Here is a 12,872-nt window from a genome sequence, read left to right on the forward strand (position 1 = left end):
TTGTTCTGCCAACTGACAGAGAATAAATAATATTTTTTAAGTGTTTAAAATAATTTAATACTCAAATGAGTATTATCCAATGTCAGTATCATAATCCGATTGGTAGAACCATAGAATCATTTAGGTTGAAAAGAAACGTAAGATCATCAAGTCTAACCATTGGCCTGACATGGCCAAATCCACCACTGAAGCATGTCCCTAAAGGCCACATCTACATATCTTTTAAATACCCCCAGTGATGGCGACCACTTCCCTGGGCAACCTGTTCCAATGCTTGATCACCCTTTCAATGATGAAATTTTTTTCTAATGTCTGATCTAAACCTCCCCTGGTGCAACTTCCTGTAGTTTCCCCTGTCCCATCACTTCTTTCTTTCAGGTAGTTGTAGAGAGCCGGAAATTCTCCCCTGAGGCTCATTTTCTACCTAACAAAATAACTGAGTCTCATTTTCTACCTAACGAAATAACTGAGCCCAGTTCCCTCATTCAGTTCTCACAAGACCTGTGCTATAGACCCTTCACTATCTTCATTGCCCTTTTCTGGACATGCCCCAACCCCTCAATGTCTTGTAGTATTCAAGGGGAACTTTATTGGTCTCTACAACTACTTGAAAGAAAGTTGTAGACAGGTGGAGGTCAGTCTTTTCTCACAGGGTGATAGAAATGGTTTCAAGTTGTGCCAGGACAGGTTTAGATTTCATAATAGGAAAAAAATCTTCCATTGTAAGGGTGATCAAGCAATGGAATAGGCTGCCCAGGGAAGTGATGGAATCAACATCCCTGAAGATATTTAAAAGACTTGTAGATGTGGCCTTGGGGACATGGTTTAGTGGTGGTCCAAGCAGTGTTTGATTGATAGTTGCACTCAACAACCTTAGATGTTTATGCCAACCTTGATGATTCTATGATTCTATCAGCTGCAGCCTCTCCAGGGCCAAGTACAGAGGAACAGTTACTGCCCTGGTCCTGCTAGCCTCACTATTTCTGATACAGCCAAGATGCCATTGGCCTTCTTGGCTGCCTGAGCACACTCCAGCTCCTGATCAGCTGTGTCAACCAACATTCCCAGGACCTTTTCTGCTGGGCAGTTTTCCAGCCACTTTGCCCCTAGACTGTTTGGGTTGCTGTGACCCAAGGGTAGGACTCACCCCTTCACCTCGTTGAACCTCATGTAATTGGCCATGGCAATCAACCAGCCTGTCCTCAGTGCTCTGCAGAGCCTTCCTACTCTGCAGGAGATCAACACTTCTGCTCAACTTGGGTCTCGTCTGCAAATTTACTGAGGGTGCACATGATCACCTTGTCCAGATCATTGATAAAAACATTAAACAGGACCCAGTACTGACCCCAGGAGAGCACCACTTGTCACCAGCTGCTAACTGGATGTAACTCCATTCACTATCATCTCTGGATGGCTCATCCCTCCAGCCAGTGCTTTACCCAGTGAACAGTGCGCCTATCCAAGCCATGAGCATCCAGTTTCAGCAAGACAATACTAAGGGAAACAGTGTACTTACGTTTAGATGAAGTTGATTGCTCCACTGACCGATTACTTTGTATTCTGTACTCTTATTGGTGATTTGATACTGAAAAATATCATAGCGTCCAGGAGCATCTCCATTTTCATTGAAAACAACAGGTGTTCCAGCACTCCCTGAAAAAAATATTAAAAGCAATAAATACCTTTAAAGGAATTTTAAAAATACACATTAAGGAAAAAATTCTAATTAGAAATTGAACAGGTTCTTCATAATGCAAATATAGTATGATAATACATTCAAAAACCTCCCCAAAACAAAATGTATTATATTATCATCGTCACAAAATCTACCCTATGAGTCTATGAAAATAATTTTAAAATATAATCCTTTGCTGACTTTTTCTCTGGTTGTTTGGTTGAGGGTGTTTTTTATGTGTGTTATAGAACATTAGGAAATTCTAGGATAAAACAGAAATGAAGACATTTCTTTTGACATGAAGAAAGACAATATTTCACTTTAGGATGTGTATACTTGTCAGTAGGCAAAAAATAGCAATCTTGTCATGAACTACATTAAAAATTTCCCAGTTAAGTACAAAAATGTTGTTAATATCCTCAACTTAGGAGCCAATACTCATAAAATACCTTGAGATGCAAATGGTTAAATTGTGTCAAAGTAAGTATGCTGCTTCTAACACTGACCACCTATGAAAAAATATTTTATCAAAATAAATTAAGTACATCAGCTGTGCTTGTTGCTCTCTCCTCTATACATGACACTGCCTGACAGAAAAGGCCATTGCTGAAGCTGTCAAAGTTATAAATTGACACTGTTCTTACTCGATCAACAAAATGTTCAAAGATTGAAAACTACACATCTACCTTGGCAACCAGACCAGCCAAATTAGAACACATTTTGATGGATTCCCTCAAGGTGACATCAAGGACCTGCACTCCTGCAGAGACCTTTCAAAAGCTACTCCCCTTCCCCAAATTTTTATTTATGGGTGAATCATATTTACCGTTGAGGTCCATTGAAGAAAAATCCAAGTATGCTAATGTTCTATTTCAGTGACTGGAGATGAAATTTATCTTTACTGGGGGAAAAACCCAAACCACCAAAAAATGCCCCCACAATGTTTTCATGTTTCTCCATGTAAACACCCAAGAAAAGAATAGCCAGTTCACAGTAAATTCCTATGCTATAACATGTGTTAATGTACCACGTAGAGTCACTAAGTCCACTGTGAATGGTTTCCAGAGAATGAAAAAAAAAAAGTTTGAAATTCTGGGTACCTATCAAGCAGAAATAAACTAGTAGAATAGGAGCAGTCTACACACTCCAAGATTTCAACATAAATTCTTCTTGTCTGTCTGTCTGTCTCTCTCCCATAAAGTATTTTGTTCTCTAAAGCATTTTGTTTTGTATAACAGCTTTCATATAAAATTGATATCCAGTGAAATAAACAGTATTTTGAGAGTGACAAGTGGCACATTAAATACTGTGCCAATTTCACAGTTCTGCCAGAAAAATTCTGGCTGCAAAAATTGGACGTGAGCAACCATGGAAGAAGAGTATCAAAAATTATGTGTGGTAAAGACTTAAGACCCCATGAAGATAGAAGAAACTCTACAGAAAATTTTGGAAAGCTCTTCATGCTTTACTCCCAATTATTTTGACAGAATGAAGGGCAAGAAAAATCCCAGTCTACAATCTTTCAAGCAATGAAATTATTCTTCACTGCTCACACTGCAGGTTGATGCAATAAATTTTTTCCACCCAACAAACACATACTCAGCTGTTGTTGGTTCATAGTTATGGAGGTAACCTTCAAAACATTACTGTACAGTAACAATAGAATTCATCTTTCCACTCAGCAGCATTTGAAGACCTCATGGAAAAACAGTCATTTTTATGAACAGATAGGAAATGTTCTTGGTATACCTTAAGACCAATTGGAACTTAAAACATTATAATGCTCAGCAATGAGATTGTGAGCTTATAATATATGGCTGGCTTTAGAAAGATCTTCTGGTGGTTTTAGTTGGGATAAGTTGATTTTTTTCATAGTAGGTCGGGGCTCTGATTTGGATTTGTGCTAAAAACTGTTGGCAGCACAGGGAGTTTTTAGCTATTTCTGAGCAACATTTACAGAGTCAAGGTGTTTTCTGCTTTTCATCCCACTCCACCACTGGGGAGGCTGGGGATGCATAAGGAGTTGGGAGGGGACCAATCAGGACAGATGACCCCAACTGACTCAAGGCATATTGTTCATTTCATTCTCTACCATAAAACATCATGTTTAGCATATAAACCTGGAGAAGAAGACGGAAGAAGGAGACATTTGGGGAGATGGCATTAAGTCACTCACTCTATGTATGATGCTTTCCTGGGGATGACTGAACACCTGCATGTGGTGAATGAAGTCCTTTTGCTTGGTTTATGTGTGCAGCTTTTGCTTCACTTATTAAACTGTCTTTATCTCAACCCATCTATTTTCTCAATTTTACCCTTCCAGTTCTCTCCCAGTCCAGCTGGTTGAGGAAGGATCGAGCCTGTGTGATGCTCAGCTGCAGGGGTTAATCCACAACACATAAAGTGACTGACTAGTCCAAACCAGAACTACCTTTCTTTTTTGGTGTAGTGCTGTTCTCAGCTAGAGCACAACAGCATCTCATGCTGAGCACCACAATCAACAGGGACATAGCAACTCGCTAAATTCAGCAGGCTCTCCAACTGAGTCCAGCAAGATTTTTCCCATGAGGCAAAAGTCAAACAACCTTTGTCAAGTTAATAAAACCAGGCTTGCTAAAAGCTGGAATAAGTCACAGAAGATTTACACTCCCTAACACTGAGAAAAAAACACTATCCCTTTGTTAAACAGCAGATTTTAGAAAGTACAGTAACAGCCACAGTGCCTGCTCTAAAGTATATTTGATTGTGTTTTAGCAATGCTGCCATAACTTGTATATTCTGTTAACAAGGAAACTATTGCTTTAATCCATGTCTTATTATATTCACATTCCATTGTGGAATAAAACATTTAATGAACTATAACTAGGAGGTATGCATGACTGGATTGTGCTAATAAACCATTAGCTGCATAACCAGGAAAGCAAAGTTAAAGGCTTTTGAAGAAAACCTGTGGATTTTACCAGTGGTTTCCAAAATAATGACTGCAAGATGGTAGCAGAAGTCTTGAAAGTGTAAGGACAAAATGAAAGTGTAAGACAAACTAGATGCCTCAAGGTTATAAACAAACTACCAATGGTTAATTAATATTCTTTAAAAATGTTAACCTCATCTGAAGAAAAATATACCCTTGGTGAATGATCTGAATGAAGAGTGGACACGAGAATGGATAGTCCTCAAATTGAAAAGGTTTTCTAAGAAAATATATTTTGTTGGATAGTCCATCAAATTAAAGTGCATACTTCTGTGGAAAAACTGATTTATGCTGTAGAGAGGACAGATAATAAACCATGTGGAGAAACACTGTAGTTGACCATAACAACTAATCCCATGTGAGGAGGCAAACTTGGATTCAGTATATGGCACTCGAACAAATGCCGTGGAAGTATACAAGTGTCTCTTTTTGTGACAACCTGATATGCAGAACTGAGCACTCTTGGTATCTGGTACTGCCACATGGACTCTATAATTGCCATTGCAGGGAATTGCATCATAATTCAAGTTTAAGACAGAATTTAAATGCTCCTCTTGTTAATCATTGAGGTCTACCTGCAAAATTTAAATTTAACACACTGTAGAGAGGAAGTAACACAGAATAAAACAAAGACCTGAGGTAGTGAGCCAGGACTACATAAATTCCAGCTTAGATAAAAAGTACTTTGGGAAACCACAACAAACTGTTCTTGAGTAGTGTATTTATACTAGAGAATGAACCTGGCTGCCTTCATTTGGGAACCACATTCATTGGAAACCATCATAGGAAAAATGCTACTTTTGCTTAGGATAAATGTTTCTGTATTGCTAGTTTAGACCTCCACAGAGAACAGAGAAAGCAGGGTACTTTTTTAGAAACAATTTCACTGATTCAAATTTTAAAAATATTTTTAAAGGAATCATTTAATAAAGCAATTATTTAATCATTTAATCATTTTAAAGCAATCATTTAATATTTTTAAAGCAATCATTAAATTGATCATTAATAAATGATCAATTTAATCATTTAAAGAGAAAGGAGGGAACTATGTCTTCAAGCCTTTTCATATTTTATTCTACATGTAGTTCTGTTGCCTGTGTAATTTTAGTTCATGAATGACTTAGGTAATTGTATTCAATCTGTCACCAATTTAACTAAATTTTTAAGTTATTCTGGATGTCCAGAAGAAAAGTACCTGGTAGAATTTCCAGACTACATAATAAGCTTGGCTAACTATGGAAAATCATGTGTGAGCTTTTACATTCGTCATCTCTCCTTCATACCAATATTTTTCAGTTTGGTTTGGGCTGGGCTGGGGTTTTTTAATATAAAGCCATAATTACTAACTTATCTTGAGATCTGTTTCAGAAGTATCTCTTTGCTGAGCAAAGGACTTATTTATAATTTTTAGGTATAAAGTATTCAGTACTCTGGTACTGAAAGAAATTCTCCCTCCTCCTTCCTACTTTGCAGCAATCATCATTAAAGAACACTGGGTGTTAAATTAGCACCTCAGCTAGACATTTCAGAGTGTTTCTGTGACCTCAGCTGTTTATGAGCCTTTCAAAATGCAGGTTGAAATAGCCAGAAAAATTATTTGAGAAGAAAAAATGGTAAAATGGATGACGTTTTTAAATCTGATTCAAGGCTGTGATGAGCCCTTTTGAATTTTCAGCGCCTTTCATAGATATCAAGGAGGACCCTTTCTGATAAGCAACTGTTGTATTACAGTTCCTTTGTGCACTGGACTTGAAAATTCACATTCTTCTGAAGAAATCTTTAAACATGTACCCTGATATTCTTGAGATGCTGATGCTGCTCAGCAACTATCTAATCCTTCATGTGCCTAGTTTGTCAAATTACATTTCAAATGATTCTAAAATATCTACTCTTGTACTGTAGACCATAATATTAGATCCCTGTGAGATTACATCATGCACTTTGCTAATGCCTTCCACTGAAATTCTCTTTGCATTTCATGAAGTGGAAAAGAAGTAGCTTTACTTGTAAACCACCAGTTCATGTGTAGTACTGGCCAAGTGCATATAGAAATGATTAATATATAAAAGTTCCTAAATTAAGAGCAGCACTAGCCTTTTTTTAAAAAAACCTTTTAAATTAAATCAACACACTTGGATTCCTCTGATACGAAATTCTTTTAATCTTTTTTTATGATGAGGCCCTGTTACTTCAGCACAAAAGTGTAGAAAAGTGGTTGTGCTGATAAGTCTCACAACTGCCATTTACAGAATGCCATTTACAACTCTCGTGGAGCAGATTTCATCATAAAGCGTGATACCAGATACAAATCTTTTATTTATGAAATCATATGTCTCTGGATTTATATTAATTTTTTTTTTTTAATTTGAAAATAAATTTACTTAAGCTGAGTCTTCATCCTGTCTTCAGCTGTTTCACATAAACTACTTCATCTGCTATGAATCTAAAGAAGGAAACCTGGATTCAATGGTAGATTTAGGAGAATGGAAGTCAAGCAGCTATGTAGTGCACTATAATACAATTAACTCTTAACTGTCTCTTAATTAACTATACACCATCTCTTAGCATTCAGCTTTATGGAAAAGCTTCTCAGATTTATATGATTAACTCTTGTTTTATTAATTCATGCAAATAATTTCAAGTATTAGAATTAAGGGTTCAGATTTTTTTTTAATGATCATTTCATTCTAAGAAGGTTTTAAAAGGAAAAAGTACTACAGAGATGTACATTAATTAAATTGTTCTCAGAAAAGTAAAAAGAGAGAGAATAACCATTTGAACTTTCAGTACCAAAAGTTTCCAGAGAAGAAAAATGCATAAAGAAAAATCAAGCAAGATGTTAGTCAATGAGACAAATGAAATAGAAGGTTGAAATGGAATAAATGGAAAGAGTAAATGCAGGCTGTTATAATGATTAATAGGAAAAAAAACCTGAAAATTATAAACAACTAATCAGAAAATTATAAACAACTAGCAAAAGTAAATTTGTGAATGTCAGGCTGCCAGAGAAAGAATATAAAGTGTACCAAGCTATGTGAGGTTTGTAACAAATTAAGCCATTATCTGCTCAATCTCCACACAGCAGACATTTTAAAACAATGAGCAAAATGAGCAACGTGGTTACTGAAATGTAAAATGATGATTGTCTTACACCTATTCAAAATCTGAAAATACTTTTTTTCATGCTTACCCTACATGTTTCAGTTCAAGTTTAGGACAATAAAACGAGTTATTATCCAGTTGCATTAAATATAGACCTTTACTGACATTTTAAATATCCTAAGATACTGGATACATCCACACAGATATGCAGAATCTGCATATGACAGAGAATCTGTGCCTTTCTGAGGCAGCAGCTGGAGGCCAGATGGATACCCTGGGGTATCTTAAATGGCATTTGATGCCCATGTTTAGGCAATTTATCTTACTTACCACAGGGCAAATTCTGGCTGTTCATGTATGAATGCACAAAATAGAATGAAACTAAGAGTGCTACAAGAAATGAATTATATACAGATTTAGGGTATATGTAATACAAGTTATAGTGGTACCCTTTGCAAGGCTTATAGAGAAAGTAAACAATTTGGTATTGAAATAAACTGATATAAATGAATTCCAGGTCAGGCAGCACAACTTTACATTTTTGAAGCTGATGGATGAGAACTTAGGCTGTGGTTTTGCACAGAAGCATATAATTTATTTGTTGTCTTGGTCCTCAGCATAGTGAAAAAATTAAAATTGTGTATTTCTATGAAAGGAACAGTTCATTCCACTCTTGTATAACATCAGCCAGGGCAAGTACCATAAGCCCATGGTATTTAAAATAACAAATACCAAGTAGAGCTTTTTTCCTTACAGAATCTATTAGAGCTTCTTCCCACATCAAGCACAGAGACATGCATCATAAAACCTACCCTGAAATGAATAAAATTCAGAGATGAGACTGAACTCTAGCCATCAACAGTATAGGAGTAGTAAAAAACAATTTGCCCCACTATTAATTAGTTGGTGTAACAGTGGGTTTTAAAAGTAGTGATCTAAATGCAAACTCTGGTTCATGCAGTCCTTCAGCTACAACTTCATGAAGTATATACAGGAGAAAAATTCATCTACATTTTCCTTGTTCCCTACATTCTCTTCCCCAGAATCAGCTATTGGCCACTCTCAGCAAATATACTACAGTGGTGACATTTTTGTTCTTACCCTCTAACAAAAAACTCAACCCAGAATATAAAACCACCAAACTCTAGCTCCTCTCCTTACAGCACCTTGACTCTACTATCAGAAAATATGTATACCTGTAATACGACTGTATCACAGATTAAACTTTGAATTCTGCCAGATAAAGAATTAAAATTGGTAGACACCAGTCTGTCACCTGCTATGGTGACACAGAACTGAGCAGGCAGTTTTGTGTTCCCCAGTCTGGACTTAGCCCATTCTCTGCTCAACAAGGCTGCACCTGACTTCTCCTCCCAGTGGTGGGACAATGCTGTGTGAATGACCTTCCCTACTCCAGTGCTAGCAGGGAGGGGTAGGATATGCAGCTGAGCTACTTCACAGGTAGGTGCTACAGCAAGGCAGGAATTATCACTGTGGCCTTGTCAGAAGCATCCATCAATCCTAGGAAGAGAATGTGATGAATGAGCTTCTGATGGGGAAGGAGCTACTGAAGAACAGAAAACAAGCCCCTTTGAACCTTCCCTGCCACCTTAGCTTTGTTCCTTTCACCTCTGGAAAAGAGACAGCTCTGTCCATACATGGGAGGGGGTTTTGAGGAGAAGAGAGGAGGGAAGGAGTGAGACAAAAAGCTTGCTGTTCCCTACATGTAACCAAAAAGCTCAGTGCTGCCAGTATATTTGAAAGAATAGAGCTTCTTTTTATTCTGTACTCAAAAAAATCCATAGAGACAGGTTTCATCTTAAAATCTACAGCATATATTGTGAGCCAGAGAAGACTGATTCAGTTTTACAGCTGAAGAATCCAGCAAGTCAAAAAAGCCAACAGGCTCAGGGAACGGATATTGTATGCAATGGGAACAGATCACTCAATCCCCTAAAGATCAACACATGGTATAAAATTCAACTGAGAGATAAAGACTACTCTAGTAAGATACTAAAATAGTAGCAGGGCAATATGACATTATCTAGTACAAGCTAACAGCTTGTACTGAAAGAGGAAGTTATAAGAGGGTGGTTAGATTTCTCATATAAAAATGTGTGAATACATGCATAAAGTTTTGTTTGCACGGTATTATAGACTGGAGAGTATCAAATACTCTTTGGTGGAAAATGGTGATTTTAATGTTATCAAGTACATGTGCATATTTTGTTTTTAAATGTTGTGGTTTGACATTCTTTTCTCTTTTTAAATATAGTTTTCAGCACAAGTAGTAGCAAGCACATTTCTTATAGTCCCTCTGAGAAGAGTTCATGGTTATGATTTTCCACCCAAAAAAAAAGAAAAAAAGAGTAGCTGACACATATGCTGGGACATAAGTGGGAGTGAAAGTGTGAGGAATCTTTTCCACAAATACAACCACAAGTAATTTTTTAGAATTACCAAAATGAATACACTTTAAGTAGACATGAATTTCTCTGTTAAATCACCTGCAGACCCCAGCAACACAACCACAACCATGTTATGGGAACATTCCCAGATTAACAGGATTTTCATACCATTTCTGTTGTCATGATTCTTCTAGCAAAAAAAAAAAACCAAAAACTTCTTTCAAGAAGCTGTTGCTATATAAAGCCATTCAAAGAGATCAGAAGAGATTGAGGACATTCAGGACTGTCCAAGATATTATGCAACTTTTTTAACCTAAAATTCTAAATAGCTAGGAAACACAGAATAATTGTCTTCTGAACATAAATCATTTGTTTATCTCAGTGTATGCAAGGACTCACCAACATATATTTGAGAACTACATGGCATGAAGAGCTTGAAGGGTGCACCCTGTCCATATCTCTCTTCACCATTGACTATTGTGAGATACCGAGGATCCTATTTATCCTACTTGTTCCATTTTTCCTGCTGTGTGGCACTGTTTGGTTAGGGTTTTGTTGTGCTTCAATCCCCCTTCCTTTTATTTTTGGGGGGGCAGGGGAAGGTTGTTGTTTTGTTGTTTAGGATGGGTTTTGTTGGTTTTGTTTTACTTCCCCCAAAAAGATGTAAGTATTTCAGCACTGCTGACTGCATATTTTTTGTCAGGTTTTGGGTAAGAGCCTATCAAGCTGACAATTGACAGAGTGCCTTTCAGATGATACCAGACTTTTCTCATCAGCTTGCATGTACTGAATGTGAGAAGGCAGAGATGAGTTACAGCTGTCCATTTCAGACTCCAGTCTCAGCATTTACTTCATACCAGGATGAAAACATGCCACCCAGATACATACATACTTCTGTGAACTTCAGCAGTCAAAGGACACCAAGTGTTTTAGATAAGGAAATAGCTTCGTTAATACTAGTAACTCACAAGTGCATGTACAGTCTCAGGAAAGAGAGTTTTCTTCCCTCTGTTATGGAACCACAAGAGAGAAGGGAAATGTGGAGCTCAGTGAAAGCTGTGCCCAAAAGGTAGTGGGGCTCATACAAGGAAGATGATCAAAGAAAGCCACACACCATAGGAATCAGTGCAGACTGTGATGTGCAGGAACTAGTTAAGCTGCAAGGGCTGTCTGCAGAAAAAGTGGGCATCTCAAGAGCGATCTATATTTCTAGGTTCTTTTGGACAAATGTCTTTAGAGTCTGTCTAGCCTCTCAAGCAAGTCCTCTGTGTTAATAGGTTCCTGAGGCCAGTGAAAAGCAAATAAAAGTTCTTTGCCTCAGGTAACAGTTGCCTGGGGAGTGAGGGAGCATCCTGGTGAGTAAAGATAACCATCCTTAGAGTAATTGTAAAAATGTCAAAAAAATGGGAAATGGTCCAGCTAACAGGCTTCATCCCCTATACAATGATTGCTCTGCCAATGCCAAGAGAGCTTTTATTTATGATTTTGCTCCTCTGTCTCCAGGCTCTTGGAAGTCCTAGACCATAGCCATAGTTCTCAGATATCATTACTGACATCTTGGCATTCTGTTACTTCTTTTCTAAGTCTCCATTATTCTTCCAGATATGGCATATTTCTAGAATAAAAATGAACAGAAAACAAGCAAACAAAATCAGTGTCACATAATCATAATTGAAATAATGGATTGCAGAGAGAATGAAGGAACAAAACAATTTCCTATTTAAGGCTTATATGCAATGTAGTTATTTTACCAAAAAAATCCAATACTCAATGTACAAATCCACAGCCAAAAGCAATTAGCTATAAGAATGTTCTGAAAGCACATAAATAATTTAAGATTTCTCAAACAAGACACATCTGCGTCCTTAACATTGTCTCATTGGGATTGTCATTATGTAACAGACATTAGTCCATTAACATTTAGTTAGCAGACACCTGAAACTTAAATGCCATTTTCTTCTCTGTCTAACCAAGCTTCACATGCAGCTTATTATGACCAATGTAGTCTCAGTCACCCATGAGGATAGTTCATCTTGCTGAACAAGACCCTATTTGACATTGAGCCATTTCCTGTTTATTTCGTGGAATGCAATCAGCTGTGTGTTAATTAAAATAATTAAACAGGTTAAAAGTATATCAGGGCATTTCCTAATATTGATTTCTATCACTTGTCAAGGATGAAACCCAACCTTGCTTCCAATGCTGTAGCTGGGGCTTAAACTCTGACATTTAGTGAGGACAACACTCTGAAGAGGAACTGTTAAATATCCATGAGCCATTTTGTAACTCGATTTCTTTTGTGTCGTCTACATCAAAAATGAACTAAGTCACACAACTGTACACACATACGCACACACAGATCTGCAGGCTATGCTTCAATTACCACAAAAAAAAAATTGAGAGGCATCAAGCAGAAACATCACTCTCGGAATCGTAGCTTTAAATTTTCCAAAGTATCCAAGGCAAGGTTATTTCAGCCTTATGACCTTGTCGTGTCTTATTCTCTGATGTTTCTAGAATGCAAAACCATCTAATGCAATTCACAACAAATGTTACGTTATTCATTAAAGTATTACCTTGTGCCAGAAGGAGGGAAAGACTACAAAGCAGTTACTGAGAAGCCTGATGTGCAAGTAAAAAATGCTTGAAATTCCTGAGTCCTTCAAGTCTGCACAGCAGTAATTAATGTACTGCAATCAAAGGATAAGTAATTTAT

General features: G+C 37.2%; 1 protein-coding gene across 2 annotated transcripts in view; it reads right to left on the reverse strand.

Moving 5' to 3' along the window:
* The window catches only part of GRM8 (glutamate metabotropic receptor 8), a 314,702-nt gene that overhangs the window by 63,956 nt on the left and 237,874 nt on the right, over positions 1-12,872 (reverse strand). For both annotated transcript variants that reach the window (XM_030959457.1, XM_030959458.1), the window contains exon 8: positions 1,517-1,653. In XM_030959457.1, coding sequence (XP_030815317.1) covers positions 1,517-1,653 — 137 coding nt within the window. The remainder of the gene's footprint in view (positions 1-1,516; positions 1,654-12,872) is intronic.

Source organism: Camarhynchus parvulus, chromosome 1A (assembly GCF_901933205.1).
Source record: "Camarhynchus parvulus chromosome 1A, STF_HiC, whole genome shotgun sequence".
Classification (NCBI taxonomy): domain Eukaryota; kingdom Metazoa; phylum Chordata; class Aves; order Passeriformes; family Thraupidae; genus Camarhynchus; species Camarhynchus parvulus.